We start from the raw sequence: 18,266 nt of genomic DNA, 5'->3' as shown, positions 1-18,266 counted from the left end.
CACTACACAGGAGTTGGAGCCGTGCATCCCAATGTTCATGAGTTAAACTGCTAGGCTGATGCCCTCTTTCACCTCAGTTACGACTGAACCCAGGGCACATGCCCCATCTGCCCCCCCCTTTCCAGCTACACCCTGCTATGTTATTACACATATCAAAATGTATTCTGAATGTTCACCTGCACAACTAAAACTACACCAGATAGATTATACCAAAAAACAACACATTCAAGCTTGGCACTAATTCCCTTTGGAACGTGAGATTCAAACTCAAAATTTTTCCCGATTCTGCTTTTGACATTTTAGCAATAAAATTCCACTCCTCTCACAAATCTTTACATACAGTATGAATTGCCTAATAACTTAATTCTCTAGTGTTACATTCATGAAACTTCTTGATATGCTGGGAAAAACTGAAATTCTCTTTTTCAAACACCTGGAAGTCCTTCCACTGTACAGGTGAGACTGTTTTATCACTAGTGATATTAAGACATTTCGAAAGCCGTTTTTTTGGCTTACAAATGCTGATGTAAAATATTGACCAAATCCTGCTGGGTGATTAGTGCCTGTTTTTTTTTTTTTTTTTGCTGTACTATTAGTCAATAAAACTAGTTACAGGAAAAAGAAAATGGTGAACTCCCCATGTGAAGTCTTTCATGTTCAAAAAGATGTGATTTGTGGGTAAAACATTTTTCACAATCTGCACATGAAAATGTTTCGCCTGTGTGGGTTCTTTCATGCGCAGCTAGAAATGACTTTCGGCTAAAACACTTTCCACATACGATACATGAAAATGGCTTCTCTCCTGTGTGAATTCTCTGATGTTGAACAAGAACCGATTTAACACTGTAGCTTTTCCCACATTCTGAACATGAAAATGGTTTCTCTCCTGTGTGAATTCTTTGATGCTTAATAAGATTTGATTTAACAGTATAACATTTCCCACATTCTGAACATAAAAATGGCTTTCCTTCTGTGTGAATTCTTTGATGCACTACAAGATTTGATTTCACCGCAAAACATTTCCCACATTTTGGACAGGAAAATGGCTTCTCCCCTGTGTGAATTCTCCAGTGTTTAATAAGATCTGATTTCACAGTAAAGCATTTTGAACATTCTGGACATGAAAAAGGCTTCTCCCCTGTGTGAATTCTCTGATGTTTAACAACATCTGATTTCACAGTAAAACATTTCCCACATTCTGAACATGAATACGGCTTCTCTCCTGTATGAATTCTCTGATGCTTAATAAGATCTGATTTACCTGTAAAACATTTCCCACATTCATGACATGAAAACGGTTTCTCTCCTGTGTGACTTCTTTGATGTACAATAGTTGGTTTCTTGCTGAAACATTTGCCACATTCTAAACATGAATATGGCTTCTCTCCTGTGTGACTTCTCTGGTGTTTAACAAGAACTGATTTCCAAGTAAAACACTTCCCACATTCTGAACATGAATACGGCTTATCTTCTGTATGAGCTCGTTGTTGCTCAGCACACATTCTGTGACTTTTCTTCTGCTTATCAGTCTGTGATGAATCAGAAGATGGGACCTGTATAAGAGGATCAGATGATGGATCTTTGCTGTGTTTGGCTGAGGGAATATCTGGGATAATGGTAGGTTGTTCATCTGTATCTTGTGTGATACCGCAATCTTCTGCTTTACAATCTGCAGATATCAGACGTCCCTCTGAGCTCCCGGTACCGTCATCTGCCAAGAATAAAACAGATTGTACTATTTTTGAATAATTGTTATGAATTGTGCTCCTTAATGTCTATGGTAGGTCTAATCATATGTAATTGGTATAAATTAATTTGAAGCATTGATAAAATGATGCTCATGACTCTTGCTGAATCAAATTAATACAGATTCCAGTTAGATCTGCTAAGGCCTCGTTCACACGAGCGACAAAGTCGCGCAATTTTGTTGCGTTGCTACAAATCGTATGTATGTGAAGGCCATGCTTTTCCATGGGTTTGCTACATGTGCTTTGTTTTGTAGCATGCAACAATGCGACACTAGAACCTCACAGGTCCCACGATATGCCCACGACTCGTGACGTTTTGTAGCCCATGTTTCCCTATAGAGCCTTCCTCTCTGTTGTATCGCATCGCACGAAAACATGATTTTCTCTTCTCAGCTGTATTTAGTAGATACTTCTCACCTGGGCTGTTACCTGTAGGAATCTCCTCTTCAAGCTCCTCTTTCACTGTTACAATTGTCATTTTATCATCAATATTGGTCATATCTTCATCCTGATAGAAAAACTGAGACACAAATATTGCAAAAGTCAGATGAAGGTTGGAGAAGACATGTAAAATGTTTTACATGACTAGAAAAGATCATTAATGCTCTTGACAACCAAAATGACCTGACAATCAGCTTTGCCAATTAGTTCGCCTTTTCACTACAAACTATTTTATTTCAATATTATACCACCATTAACTATTAATAACTATATTATTTAAAAAAATCTATGGTATTGGAAGGACATATTCCATGGAACTTAGAAAATGAACCACAAGTTTCTTCATTGGGACACATCACCGAACCCTCGTTTCTGTGATTTCCTACGATGTGATGTTCCTGGAGATTTGCGATGGATGCTCCAACAGCAGTCTGCCATCATATGTGTATCCCGTCGCTCACGTTATCATTCTTCTAGGATCCTTATTTCTTGGTGAAATCGTTTCTCCATTCGTCACTGTGCAGTAAATGTGTATCCATTTAGTGTGGTGTATCCATCCTGTATGCTTCAGTCTGTTATTTTCCTTTAAGAGAACTTTGCAGATGTACCGCACAACCTTGATTGTTCAGCAGCTTGAAACAAGAAAACCAGACTGCCGTCCTTGGTGTTATCAGCACCAGTTCTCCAAGACAAAGCTGTATCTTATTTCGCTCATGTTTGTTTTGAGAAGCTTATTATGCAAATGCATAGAAAATACATTTGTTTTACTTTAACCTATAAAAATGTTATACCAGTTCTAATAAAGGTCAGATGACTTCTTTTCACATTCTAAGTATGCGTGATTTGTAAGCTGCTTCAAGCTCAAATTTGAACAGCTAATTCAGATACCTAAAAACATACCAAGTAGCGAATATTTATGCTAACATCTGGAACCCAACGGGAACTTGACCGGAATATCTCACTCCAGAGCCTAGCAAAGAATTCAGTGATTTTCTCCAGGAAGGACAGACAGAGCACTCTATAAACAAAAGGCTAGAAAATGGAGATGAGCAAACGTACTCATTTAGGGCGATTTTGCACTTGAGCACCGCTTTTTCCGAGTAACGGACTTCTCGGGTGAAAAGATTCAGGGGGCGCCGGGGGATTGCAGAGGGGAGTGGGGGGAGAGAGAGAGAGCTCCCCCCTGTTCCCCACTGCTACCCCCGCTCCACCACGCCGCCCCCCGCCCCCTGAATCTTTTCATCCGAGTAGTCAGTTAGTCGGAAAAAGCGATGCTCGAGTGCAAAATCGCCCTAAACGAGTTCGTTCGCTCATCTCTACTAGAAAACTTATTTCTTACAGAATTATCTGTCCTCCCCGGAGGTTGAGATTGTCCTACTTTGCTAGCCAAGGAGGGCAGTGCTGTCATGCCTTAGGATCAGTGTCAAAGAATCTGACAGACAGTATGTTTTTGGGTAAGAATTCTGTATGTAAATGGTGAACTGGTTTCCAGAGTGTGTATATAGTGTGAACCTGTCACAAAAAAAAAAAATCACCAAGACAAAAGCAAAATCTATCCAAAATGACTGTACAGATACTTGATACTCATGTTGCAACCAAGAGTACAAAATGCATTGAGCATATTCTCCACAAGGGCATTGTAGTTAGCGACCTTGTTGTTTCCAAGAAAATTCTTTTCAACCATACAGAATGACCACGCACGTGCCTCTATATTAGTCCTAGAATCTGGAAAACGCTAGTCTTTTGTGAGGTCCCTGATTTGCGGCCCATCGAATAGACCTGCTTTTAGTTTCTCCATGCTCAGCCCGGAAAATTTTCTACCTATGTAGTCAAAACACATTTCATCTCTCCTGAGAGCCTTTAAAATTTGCTTCATCAAGCCAAATTTATTGTGCAATGGTGGCAATATGGTCTTTTCTCTGTCCACCAAAGGTTCTATAATGAAATTTTTTCTCCAGGAACCATGTTTCCTCTCGAAGGCTGCTGTCTTCTCAGCCAGTTTTGATCTTCAGCTCTGCTGTCCCATAGATATAGAAATCATGGATACTTCGTGTACCCACCTTGCTGCCCTAGAAGGAAATTCACCATTTTGAAATCCAAACAGATGATCCATTGGTGATCATGATACGCTTCTGTAGGACTGTGGCTACTGTTGCCACATACTAACTGAGGGACCAATAGGAATTGACCTAAATCTGTTTCCGTTGTATATTTCTACATATTTGGGGAGCTATCTAAGAACAAGTGCCATTTGCTTGGTGTGTATTGGCTCCCATTCAGTTTCATGAGTAACCCTTGCATGCTGTTGGAAAAAACAAAACCATTTTCTTTTGTGAAGAATGTCAGAGACTCTTCTCCTCTGTTGGGGTATACTGTGATTTTAGTTCCCGGAAACAGTAAACTTTTTTGCCAGCTGGGGAGCTAACGAATCAGATACTTTCTTTGGAAGATTTAGGCCTTCTATGAGGTCATTCAATTCTGTTTGATTGAAACCTGATGCAGCTGATGAAGGTCCTTGGAAATCACTGTCTTGTAGCTTTCTTTCTCACCAGCCAGTTCATCTGTTTGTTCGGAGAGCTCTGGAAGGCTGCTGCATGTTGGAATAGGTCTATCTTCTAAATGCGGTACAGGGCATTTAGCAGAAGCCTAATCCGGATATGTCTACTTACTCCATTTTTTTCCCATTGATGCCCTTTATATTCACCAAACAAAAGTAACAGTCATCGCTATGGTTGCTCCTCTCATGCATCACCAATGGTATACCAAATTTCATGCACTTCCTTTTTCCGTTCCACCATTGTGGCAGGCGCTCTGTACATGTTTTGCACACAATATGTGGTGCCCAACATTTGCCTTGGTCCCCAGTTTCACTGTGAAGTAAAATAAATAAGCTGTTTTCACAAAGTCTGTTTCTCTGATGAGGGAATGAAACAAAAAGCATGAAGATTAGGGACACATTTTCTTCTTGATGTAGCCATATCTATGTCTGTAATGGAAGCAAAACACATATGAACATCACCAAAAATCAAGGATGTAATTACACAAACAGTAAACAAATTTTGCAGCAAAAATAGTGATAATTAATATCAGTGATATCTCAAAAACTAGAGATCCTACAAAGAAAAGAATAGCATTTCTGGACTCGGCAGCATAGGAATACCTAGAATCAGGTCAAAAATACCAAGCACCAAGAAAAAAATATTTTTTTGTTCCCCAGTGTATTACATTTCTTTGGTTAGAAATACAGAAACAGAAGCGCCTCATCTGTGCTTCAATGGTCTGAAGAAGGTGGCAGTCCGAGGCGGTGAAACACGTTACTGAGCCTGTAGAGCTTCACAGCCTTCTACAGATCAGAGGGACATCTCCATCTACCTGATGGTCCTGTGGAAGAAGAGGATGGGGACATCTCTCTGGGGTTCTTCTCGTACTGGATGGAACTGCAGGAAACACAGACGGACACTGAAGTCATTCTTCACATACAGATAATAAAGTCCCCGTGGGATTTAGTCCTGTCTATTACCTGGTGATGGGAGCGGCTGGCGGGTCTCCATCATGGCCTCCTTGTACAGATCCTTGTGTCCTTCTAAATACTCCCACTCCTCCATGGAGAAATAGACAGCGACATCCTGACACCTTATAGGAACCTGACAACACAATATACAGTCATCACCCAGAAGCCTCCAGTGCTGTTACTGTATAATGTCCCAGCATTCCCTGCAGCGTCACCTCTCCAGTCAGCAGCTCAATCATCTTGTTGGTGAGTTCTAGAATCTTCTGTACATTGATGTCCTCATGTCTCAGGTGGTGAGGTGGGGGCCCCAGGATTGGGCTCAGGGGTCTTCCCCATCCATCACACACAGGGGCCCGACAGCCATCACTAGAGGTCTTCTTCACTGCTGTGTAGCCCTGTATATGGGGAGACGTTAATAAATATCACTACAGACATTTCCAGAATCCATTACCTCTCCAGTCATATAATCTGTTACTACTATAGATAGAAATGATGTAATGTGACATCGAATTGTATAGAAAGGGAGCAGCCCTAGGGTATACCTAGCTAAATAGGCATAATTTCCAATAGATTGCCAAAGGCAAAAAAATAGCCTAATGGTTATACCCTCCCAAAAGAGAATAATATAAAACTATATACTTTATTGACATATGTGTACTCAAAACAGACTTTTTAAATTTGAGCAATAGGTGGCTGAACTAAATCCTTACCGAGTCCATAAATTAACTTAATATATATTGCTAGGCAGGCTGTGAGGGCAATTGTCTTTAGCCACTGGTATATTCACACAGCATGCAGCGTTTCAGGAAATGATTTAACTGCTGCCAACCAATAATGAGATGCACAGGGTATGAGTTAATAGAGGTGCCATATACATAGCTGAATTATAAGCTTCCAATGAACTGCTATGCTGATTATTAGTTGTGACAGAGGCTGGAGATGTCAGAGAGGTCTCTGTCAGACCATAAAGAACAGCCTTAATACCTAGCTATCTATAGTCAGTTTTTGCATAGCTGAGCCATCCCTAAATCTTAACTAAAAACCATGTGACACATGCCCTTCCAACATGATTCACCACAAAGGCTTTATCAAGGGAGCTCAGATATTATTCTTGTTACGTTCGTGTGGGCAAATAACCACCAGGCCCACACAAATGTGACACGGGTTAGGGGAAGCTGACCCTGTGCTGAAGGGGAGATAGTGAGGCCCTACCTAACAAGTGCAGCGATCGCCTCAATAAAGGTGGCCCTACACTGGAACCTTGGCCCCGGCTCTCCCAGAACAGGTGGTGCACAAAACCAGGACAAGTACAGACAAACCCAAATGCACAAACTCACCACACAACCTCACACACTAAAGCAAATGGTAAAGCTGAATATTGGTTCGTGCTTTGGCCAATGAACTTAAGCTGCAAGGCTCCTCGTGTCATGCAGTCCCTACTCAAGCAAGACACAAAACAGGCAGCAAAGGACACCAAACACCCAGCAAGCTGACCAGACACTACACACACACAAAGCTGCAAACTGACATGACACATACACAGGCAGAGAAGACTGAGGAGATACAGCTTCCTCTTGCAGAGGAGCTTGGAAATATATCTACCCCCAAACCCATGGGATTGGCTGACCAGAACCACCACACCCAGCCAGCTCAATTAACCCTTACCTGTGTAGATGGGCTCCTGGAACCCAGAGTACTACAAGTCCAAGAACTACAACCTAACAATTCTCTTTTGGGAGGAAATAACCATTAGGCTATTTTTTTGCCTTTTGAAATTTTGTGGAAATAATGTGACATCATCAGAATCTCGTGCCTCTCCAGTGACATCATCTGTTATTACCATAGTTGAGAATTGTGTAATGTGACATCATCAGACTCTCTCACCTCTCCAGTAAAATCATCTGTTATTACCAGAGATACGAATGATGTAATGTGACATCATCAGAATCTCTCACCTCCCCGTGGCATCATCAGTTATTACCATAGATAAGAATGATGTAATGTGACATCATCAGAATCCCTCCCCCCTCCAGTGACATCATCTGTTATTACCATAAATAAGAATGATGTCATGTGACATCATCAGAATCTCTCACCTCTCCAGTAAGCTGGAAGAGTATCTCTAGAGTGAGATTTAATATACTCTCCGCCATCTTGTTTTTGTCCTTTTCCATCCTTTACTGGTCAATGGTGAAAATTCTCTTGTCTAGAAAATATCAGAGGATCCGGTATTGTAGGAGCTGAATAGAAGGAAGATGAGACAATAAAAAAAAATTGATGTAAAAAAATTTACAGGAGAGATTTTTAGGAGGCAGCACTAAATCTCGACAGACTTTGCAGACATCTATTCCTCCTATGAAATTCTGCAGAGTTTCAGAGAATAAAAACTTTTAAAAGCAACGAGGAACGGCTAGAAGAATCATCCGGATGGGATCCTGCCAGCCAAAATGTAAGACTTCTACCCTCAGAAAACTGAAGAAATTTGATTAAAAAAAACCCATAATGAGCCCTTTGTCTCCTTCAAACTTAATTACAATTTCTCTCTTTTTGTCTCTTCCCTTGTTGGCATTTTTGTGTTATTTTAGATGTTTGTGAATTTTTTCACAGACTTCTCTTTAGAACTTGAAAAACAACAGAAATAATTTATGTATTAAATGCTAGAAAATTAAAAACTTCCGCTAAAGAGGTTTGTAGCAAGAACTCCATGACCTCAATATGAACAGCAGATTTAACCCCTAATGGTACAGGATGTAAGTATATGTCCTGGCAGGGTGTTACTTAATGCACCAGGAAATAAATGTACATCCTGTGGATGGCATGAGCTCAGAAGCGAGCCCGCAATATCCAGCGGTGGAAGCCGGATATTACTGATAGGTACAAAACTGAAGACTGATGAAAACATTGGTTTCCGCTGTTAACCCCGTACATGCGCTCCATGTGTGACGTCATTGGATTCCAGCAATTACATCGTGGAGGGCCGATGGGTTGCCATGGCAATCGGATGCCAGATACTTGTTCCTGGCTTGCCAATGCTTGCTATTGTTAGTAACAAGGCAATGCAGTATAGAAGTCCTGCAGTGCATTATCATAGCGATCATAGCTGCTATGGTTCAAGTCCCCTATAGGGACAAAAATTTAAAAAAATTGTGTAAAAAATAAAAGACAGGAAAAAACCTTTGTGCACTTTCCCTAATTTGTATATATACATCCCATATTGTTGGTATTGTTATATTTGTGCCGACCTGTACAATTAATTGAACAAACTATTTATCCTGCACAAGAAAAACTGTAAAAAATAAAATTTAAAAAATCATGAGCCAAAATACTTACTTGTTTTGCCTTGCAAAAAATGTTATAAAGATGATCAAAAAAGCTGCACGTACCCTAAAATAGTACCAATTATAACTGAAGCCCACACAGCGCTCCGCTCATAGAAGCATAAAGAGGTTATGGGACTTTGAATGCAGCAACATAGAAAATGTGAAAAAAAAAATTTATTGCTCAAAAGTGGAAAAACCTATGATTAATGATTAATATTTAAAAAAAGAAAAATGGCAGAATGTTTTGTCTCCCCGCTATAAGGCCACATCTCTTCAGAAAATGCTGCGAAAAAGCAAACAAAATAGAACATACAGCGCTTGAAAATTGGGGGTTAGAAAGCTGGTCTGCGAGGCTCTATTGATATCATTGGTGGTGTTGAACTGCGGTTAATGTGGCGCTCAGGACGCCGCGCTAATCGCGGTAAAAAGCGGTGAGTGTGAGAGCGGCCTAAAGAAAAAAAAAAAACTTTTTACAATACATTATATGCCCTTAAGGGCTTATTCACACGAGTGTAATACGCTACCATCTGATGCACTGGATTCCAATGGATCAGATCACACAGGTGTATTCCCACGGCATAAAAGCGCTTGGTAGGGCGCTTTTACGCCGGGCAGGAAGCCATCTTCCTTGCCGGACTACAGCTCCTGCCATTGACTGCTATGGGAGCAAATGAGAGCGTCCGGAGAAGGGAGGTGGTAGGGAGTTTAGCAGCGTTACTGCTAAACTCCCACCCCCTTCTCCGTTCCTTGCCGCTGTTTGCAATGGGAGGCGGCGGAGTTAAGCCCCTCTCCTCCCATTGCTGGCTGCAGACAAGGGGTGAGGAGGGGGCGGGAGGTTAGCTCCGCCCCATCCCATCCACTCCCATTGCAAACAGCCCGAGAGGAGGAGAGAGGAGGCGAGCCGGTGAGGTAGAGGGAAGGGGGAGAGAGCATAGCAGAGCTAAGCTGTCTCCCTCCACCCCACGGCATATACGCCGAGCCCATGCATCACATGGTAGCGTATATCGGTTAGCCATCCTAAATACACTCGTGTGAAGAAGCCCTAAATATGAGACCAATGAACACTATGGTTTGCCACACAAAGAAGAAGACGGGATTGTCCCCAACAAATACTAGTCAGCAGGGCTCGTCACGGCCAACCTCTGTCGGGTCCCCGGCACGGCCAACCTCTGTCGGGTCTCCGGCACGGCCAACCTCTGTCGGGTCCCCGGCACGGCCAACCTCTGTCGGGTCCCCGGCACGGCCAACCTCTGTCGGGTCCCCGGCACGGCCAACCTCTGTCGGGTCCCCGGCACGGCCAACCTCTGTCGGGTCCCCGGCACGGCCAACCTCTGTCGGGTCCCCGGCACGGCCAACCTCTGTCGGGTCCCCGGCACGGCCAACCTCTGTCGGGTCCCCGGCACGGCCAACCTCTGTCGGGTCCCCGGCACGGCCAACCTCTGTCGGGTCCCCGGCACGGCCAACCCCTGTCCGGGCTCCGGCACGGCCAACCCCTGTCGGGGCTCCGGCACGGCCAACCTCTGTCGGGGCTCCGGCACATGACCGTGTCTTCATCGTGTGACCAAGGTGAATGAAGTCAATGAAAGCCAATAGTTTTCCAATGACCCATGAAGACTGCGCATCACTACACGAGAAATAGATGGCAGCACTATGTACATACGCACCGTGAGCCGTATGTCCGTGTGATACGTGGCACTCGCAGCATGCGAGGTCTCTGCTGGCAGAAGCGATGTTTACAAGTGTTATTATGCGTACGCCCATGGGCATGAGCCTTTATCAACAAACTGGCAGCGCCATTCTTTATGGCGCTATGGAGCCCTCTCAGTGATCACTCCTCTTTGGCCCCAGTAGTAATAGCACCACCTCTGTGACCCCGGTAGTAATAGTGCCCCCTCTGTGGCCCCTGGTAGTAATAGTGCCCCCTCTGTGGCCCCGGTATTACTAGTGCCCTCTCCACCCCTGAGTGTCCAGTCAGGCAGCCATGTCACCAAGCACTTTAACTCCCTCTCAGGGTGCCGCTGCGGCGCTCAGAGAAGATCCTCGTTCCTCCCCGATGTCAGCGCTGTAAACAATGTAAGGTGGAGTGGAGGAAAGCCGCCGCTACCAGGTTAACTCATGGCCGGGATGTCTTATCTCAGACAGCTAGTGTGAGGGTTAATCCTCCCCTTCTCACGGCGGTCCTGATGGGCTAATGCTCCCCTTCTCCTGGCAGCCCTGATGGGGTTAATCCTCCCCTTCTCCCAGTGGTCCTGATGGGGTTAATCCCCTGCCTCCCTCGGCGGTCCTGATGGGGTTAATCCTCCCCTTCTCCCAGTGGTCCTGATGGGGTTAATACTCCCCGCCTCCAGGCGCTCCTGATGGGGTTAATCCCCCGGCGGCCCTGATGGGGTTAATCCTCCCCTCTTCCTGGGGGTCCTGATGGGGTTAATCCTCCCCTTCTCCCAGCGGTCCTGATGGGGTTAATTCTCTCCTCCCCCCCCCCTACTGGTCCTGATGGGGTTAATCCTCCCCTCCCCTGGTGGTCCTGACATGAGGCAATACACAGACCTGTAGAGCCGGACAGCAGCCGTGTGCTTCCAGGACCTATGATGATGCCACCGTCATGTGATTGTGTGTGGGAGGAGTCAGGGATCACATGATCGGGGGGGGGGGGGAGGAGCAGTGCTGGTTGTGATCCCTGCTGCCTGAGCTGAAGTAATGTGAAGCGCTGCCGCCGGCCCCATTGGCCACAAGGATTTGACAGTATCCAGGGGTTTCACATCCAAAAAATCCTGAATGCCGCAGTTATCCTGAATGCCGCAGTTATCCTGAATGCCGCAGTTACTTGCGTTTTGAATTCCTCTCCCCTGTAGTTACGGGTGCAAATTTTCATGTGCAGGTAAAAAAAAAAAATCGGACATTGACCGCTGCCATTGAAAAGCATTGGTTCTGGTAAATGCAAATCGCAAACGCAAAAAACATGCGCAGCAAAAAGCGCCCGTCTGACTGAGCCGACAATATGCAGTGGAGAGAACCCTGTGATTGCAATGGGTTTATTCACAGGAACATATCTTTTCACGCAATTTGTGATTGTGTGAAAAAATGGTGGCGCTGCCTCTGTTGGGTCACACACCGCAAGAGCCCATTGCAATCAAATGGCTTGCATCAAAAAGACGACATACACAGAAAACAGCGTCCATGCTGGGCGTATTTTTTGTGCACATGCCAGAAAGGGTGAAATACGACAAGGTAAGTGCATTTCGGTCATGCAAACATGCGGCATATTTGCTGAAATGCGCTTACCCCTGTGTGAACAAGCCCCCCGTCTGGGATACAAGAGGTTTGTGAACGTCTCGCAATACAACAATGCGCCCTGGCAAGTTTCTTTCTGCGCTGGTGAGAAACTATAAATCTATCACAGTAGGTCAAATGTATATATCTGTGTAACGTCGGGGTCCAGGATGGACAATAAGAAGATTTTAGGTTAATCAGATACAGAAAGAATACATATATGCTCAGGTGACACGGGGAGATAAGCAGCTGCTCTGCTATTGCAGAAATGACGTAAGTCCTAGCCCCCCCACCTGAGATAATCATAAGAAAATAGAATCTTAGTACATAATTCACAAGAGGGGTACGCCCAGGGTGCCATACGGTTCTGTGATAGGGGTCTTAACTCAGGCGCTGCTTTCATCCACCTTTGATCCGGGGTAACTAGGGAGCAGAGTTCTGCAGTGCCTTATCAGATGTAGTAAGTCCTGCCCCTAATATCTGCTGAGTGGCAGGGCCATATATTCTGTGGTGTGCCCGGTCGCAGGCCTGGAACATCGCGAACACTGGTCACTGTTTCATCATGAACTGTTATTGAACACTGAAGGTTAGTCCTCTGACAAGTCAGATACTTAAACGTTACCTAGCTGAAGATAATATATACAGTACCCTAGGTTAGGCCTCCTCTGGGTGGTACCCCGTGATACAAAGAGGAATCCATTCAAAGTTAGTCCTTTATATTTCTCTCTCCCTCTGATGGGAGCAGCCCACTCCCCAACAGTTACTGATTCTGTGTCTCGGAATAGACCACAGGGCCAAGGAGGCCAAGCATAAAGCTCCAACAAATTAGTTCAGGTCTTTTTTCTGGATCATCTTGGTCAGCTTGGACATCAGTGTTCAGTTCCTTATGCTCCACCGTCCCAGCAGCCTGGCGATAGTAGGGAACATGGAAACATTGATAAATTCCCAGCAACACACATAGATGAGGGAGAAAATGTATGCACTGGCACTGAAAGCATTTAGAGGTCTTCTACACAATTAAATCCCGTGCAGCACAACCTCCAGTTCTACTCTCTGAGCTGACACATGACCAAGGAGTTCTGCAGTGTCTTCTGTCTAATGTCTCCTTCCCAGACCCTGATGGACGTAAGGAGACGCTGCTGTAGTAGTACTGTATAATGTCTGCTCCTCCACAGACACTGACAGACATGAGGAGACGCTGCTGTAGTAATACTGTATAATGTCTGCTCCTCCACAGACACTGACAGACATGAGGAGACGCTGCTGTAGTAATACTGTATAATGTCTCCTCCACAGACACTGACAGACATGAGGAGACACTGCTGTAGTAATACTGTATAATGTCTCCACCACAGACACTGACAGACATGAGGAGACGCTGCTGTAGTAATACTGTATAATGTCTGCTCCTCCACAGACCCTAACAGACATAAGGAGACGCTGCTGTAGTAATACTGTATAATGTCTGCTCCTCCACAGACACTGACAGTATTGAGGAGACGCTGCTGTAGTAATACTGTATAATGTCTGCTCCTCCACAGACACTGACAGACATGAGGAGACGCTGCTGTAGTTATACTGTATAATGTCTGCTCCTCCACAGACACTGACAGACATGAGGAGACGCTGCTGTAGTAATACTGTATAGTGTCTGCTCCTCCACAGACACTGACAGACATGAGGAGACGCTGCTGTAGTAATACTGTATAATGTGTGCTCCTCCACAGACACTGACAGACATGAGGAGACGCTGCTGTAGTAATACTGTATAATGTCTGCTCCTCCACAGACACTGACAGACATGAGGAGACGCTGCTGTAGTAATACTGTATAATGTCTGCTCCTCCACAGACACTGAGACATGAGGAGACGCTGCTGTAGTAATACTGTATAATGTCTACTCCACAGACACTGACAGACATGAGGAGACGCTGCTGTAGTAATACTGTATAATGTCTGCTCCACAGACACTGACAGACATGAGGAGACGCTGCTGTAGTAATACTGTATAATGTCTGCTCCTCCACAGACACTGAGACTTGAGGAGATGCTGCTGTAGTAATACTGTATAATGTCTGCTCCTCCACAGACACTGACAGACATGAGGAGACGCTGCTGTAGTAATACTGTATAATGTCTGCTCCTCCACAGACACTGACAAACATGAGGAGACGCTGCTGTAGTAATACTGTATCATGTCTCCTCCTCCACAGACACTGACAGACATGAGGAGACGCTGCTGTAGTAATACTGTATAATGTCTCCTCCACAGACACTGACAGACATGAGGAGACGCTGCTGTAGTAATACTGTATAATGTCTTCTCCACAGACCCTGACAGACATGAGGAGACGCTGTTGTAGTAATACTGTATAATGTCTGCTCCACAGACCCTGACAGACATGAGGAGACGCTGCTGTAGTAATACTGTATAATGTCTGCTCCTTCACAGATACTGAGAGACATGAGGAGACGCTGCTGTAGTAATACTGTATAATGTCTGCTCCTCCACAGACACTGACAGACATGAGGAGACGCTGCTGTAGTAATACTGTATAATGTCTGCTGCTCCACAGACACTGACGGACATGAGGAGACGCTGCTGTAGTAATACTGTATAATGTCTGCTCCTTCACAGATACTGAGAGACATGAGGAGACGCTGCTGTAGTAATACTGTATAATGTCTGCTCCTCCACAGACACTGACAGATATGAGGAGACGCTGCTGTAGTAATACTGTATAATGTCTGCTGCTCCACAGACACTGACGGACATGAGGAGACGCTGCTGCAGTAATACTGTATAATGTCTGCTGCTCCACAGACACTGACGGACATGAGGAGACGCTGCTGTAGTAATACTGTATAATGTCTGCTGCTCCACAGACACTGACAGACATGAGGAGACGCTGCTGTAGTAATACTGTATAATGTCTGCTCTTCCACAGACACTGACAGACATGAGGAGACGCTGCTGTAGTAATACTGTATAATGTCTCCTCCACAGACACTGACAGACATGAGGAGACGCTGCTGTAGTAATACTGTATAATGTCTGCTCCTCCACAGACCCTGACAGACATGAGGAGACGCTGCTGTAGTAATACTGTATAATGTCTGCTCCTCCACAGAGTATACTAATAAAACTTTGAAGCGAGTAGTGTTTGCAGCCTGACCCTGGTGTTTAGGTCCTGGGAGCGCGGGCGACTTTTTTCATCATACTGATATACGAATTTCCTCCACAGACACTGACAGACATGAGGAGACACTGCTGTAGTAATACTGTATAATGTCTGCTCTTCCACAGACACTGACAGACATGAGGAGACGCTGCTGTAGTAATACTGTATAATGTCTCCTCCACAGACACTGACAGACATGAGGAGACACTGCTGTAGTAATACTGTATAATGTCTGCTCTTCCACAGACACTGAGACATGAGGAGACACTGCTGTAGTAATACTGTATAATGTCTCCTCCACAGACACTGACAGACATGAGGAGACGCAGCTGTAGTAATACTGTATAATGTCTCCTCCTCCACAGACACTGACAGACATGAGGAGACGCAGCTGTAGTAATACTGTATAATGTCTCCTCCTCCACAGACACTGACAGACATGAGGAGACGCTGCTGTAGTAATACTGTATAATGTCTGCTCTTCCACAGACCCTGACAGACATAAGGAGATGCTGCTGTAGTAATACTGTATAATGTCTGCTCCTCCACAGACAGACATGAGGAGACGCTGCTGTAGTAATACTGTATAATGTCTCCTCCACAGACACTGGCAGACATGAGGAGACGCTGCTGTAGTAATACTGTATAATGTCTGCTCCTCCACAGACACTGAGACATGAGGAGACGCTGCTGTAGTAATACTGTATAATGTCTGCTCCTCCACAGACACTGAGACATGAGGAGACGCTGCTGTAGTAATACTGTATAATGTCTCCTCCACAGACACTGACAGACATGAGGAGACACTGCTGTAGTAATACTGTATAATGTCTGCTCTTCCACAGACACTGACAGACATGAGGAGACACTGCTGTAGTAATACTGTATAATATCTGCTCTTCCACAGACCCTGACAGACATAAGGAGATGCTGCTGTAGTAATACTGTATAATGTCTGCTCCTCCACAGACAGACATGAGGAGACGCTGCTGTAGTAATACTGTATAATGTCTCCTCCACAGACACTGACAGACATGAGGAGACGCTGCTGTAGTAATACTGTATAATGTCTGCTCCTCCACAGACACTGAGACATGAGGAGACGCTGCTGTGAAGTAATACTGTATAATGTCTGCTCCTCCACAGACACTGAGACATGAGGAGACGCTGCTGTAGTAATACTGTATAATGTCTCCTCCTCCACAGACACTGACAAACATGAGGAGACGCTGCTGTAGTAATACTGTATAATGTCTGCTCTTCCACAGACACTGACAAACATGAGGAGACGCTGCTGTAGTAATACTGTATAATGTCTCCTCCACAGACACTGACAGACATGAGGAGACGCTGCTGTAGTAATACTGTATAACATCTCCTCCTCCACAGACACTGACAGACATGAGGAGACGCTGCTGTAGTAATACTGTATAATGTCTGCTCCTCCACAGACACTGACAGACATGAGGAGTTGCTGTGTGATAGACATGATGATTGGTTGGTGTAAAATGTCTATCGATTTGCACTAGACGTATTATGTGTGTTTTGTGACTTCAGCCTAATGTGGAACTCTGCTGCATAAGGAAAGAGTTAAATCACAGTGTTATGTTATTGCTTGAGTGTTTTCCCAGTCCTCCCCATCCCCCACACACAGAATCTTCTTGAACAAAGGGATATCTACTTTCACTTTCAGATTTGGACACATGTTAAAGACAAAGGCTTCTACTTGAGAGAGGTGGGGAGAAGGGGAGGCGGGGGGTTCTATATGATCCGACAAATGAGAATCCTATATGTTACTGATGTAACCTGTTGCACGCCCATTGTGTGACTGTACAATAAAAGGCCCTGTCTGGCTGTTTCTGGGCAGAGAGCCATTTTGAGCATGAGTGTTTGACTTGGTCAGTGTGCGCATACTGCTTCTACACAATTAGGAAGCTGCAAAATACCCCGAAACCTGCTGGAGAAAACTATAATCCAGTTCAGTGGCATCTCCTGGGTGGACCGAGTTAAGAGATTTTGATTTCTTTCATTCTGGAAAAATACAGAGATCGGCGGATGGCACGCAGAACTCAGGGGCCCGAAAATCTACAGAACACGGTAAGATTGCTTTATGTAAATCTACCGATGTGATCTGGGTTCTGACTGCTTTTCTGCCTGTTCCTGATCCAGAGTGATAAATCAATGAAAGGCAGGTAATATAGTTCTTTCTTACTCGGAAAAGACCACCGTTTTAACCTGCTTAAGGGGTATTTTGTATGCTGTGGCTGCTATGTCTGACACGGTTAAAAATTGTTTATGCAAGACCAAGAGATAAATTCTGTGAGGGTTAATGTGTCGGGAGGGCGGACTCGGCTGTTTAAGTCTGAGGGAACACGCCAGTGACACATGCTCCTAGGTAATACTAGTGTGAGGTTAGGAAGATTTATGATACGTATACTTACATTTTATGATTGAGCGTGTTATGTTCTCATATGTGAAAAGGTATTTACGGGTGAATATAGCCGTGGTGTGACGGCTGGCTCCAGAAACTCTTGGTCATTGAAAATAATCGTCAGTCTCTGTGTATAGCTAAATGTCCTGTCTAGGACGTGTACAGGAAGTGCTCTTCGGGATTGCTAGTAGACCTTGGGTTGATATAAAGGTGGATGAGATATATATATACCCTGAGCCGTTGTGGGTATTCTCCAGTAATCCCGTCTGTCTGCTATTATAGAAAGAATGTGCAGTGTTTATTATTGCGGGGAGGGGTGCTGATGAGAGTGAACTGAAAGCTTTTTTCAATTAACCCTTTCTG

At 44.5% G+C, this 18,266-nt stretch overlaps 1 protein-coding gene across 1 annotated transcript in view; it reads right to left on the bottom strand.

Annotated features, from left to right (window-relative positions):
* Positions 1-592: 592 nt before the first annotated feature.
* Positions 593-18,266, bottom strand: part of LOC136628710 (zinc finger protein 850-like) — a 72,639-nt gene continuing 54,965 nt past the window's right edge. The window contains exons 36-41 of the mRNA XM_066604813.1: positions 8,306-8,321; positions 5,916-6,095; positions 5,710-5,833; positions 5,562-5,626; positions 2,166-2,268; positions 593-1,711 (exon numbers count right to left, since the gene is read on the bottom strand). Of these exons, the coding sequence (XP_066460910.1) occupies positions 606-1,711; positions 2,166-2,268; positions 5,562-5,626; positions 5,710-5,833; positions 5,916-6,095; positions 8,306-8,321 (1,594 nt within the window). The 3' untranslated portion in view covers positions 593-605. The remainder of the gene's footprint in view (positions 1,712-2,165; positions 2,269-5,561; positions 5,627-5,709; positions 5,834-5,915; positions 6,096-8,305; positions 8,322-18,266) is intronic.

This window comes from Eleutherodactylus coqui, chromosome 5, assembly GCF_035609145.1.
Source record: "Eleutherodactylus coqui strain aEleCoq1 chromosome 5, aEleCoq1.hap1, whole genome shotgun sequence".
Taxonomy (NCBI): domain Eukaryota; kingdom Metazoa; phylum Chordata; class Amphibia; order Anura; family Eleutherodactylidae; genus Eleutherodactylus; species Eleutherodactylus coqui.
Note: the sequence above shows the minus strand (reverse complement) of the source record. Positions and strands in the feature narration are given on the sequence as shown.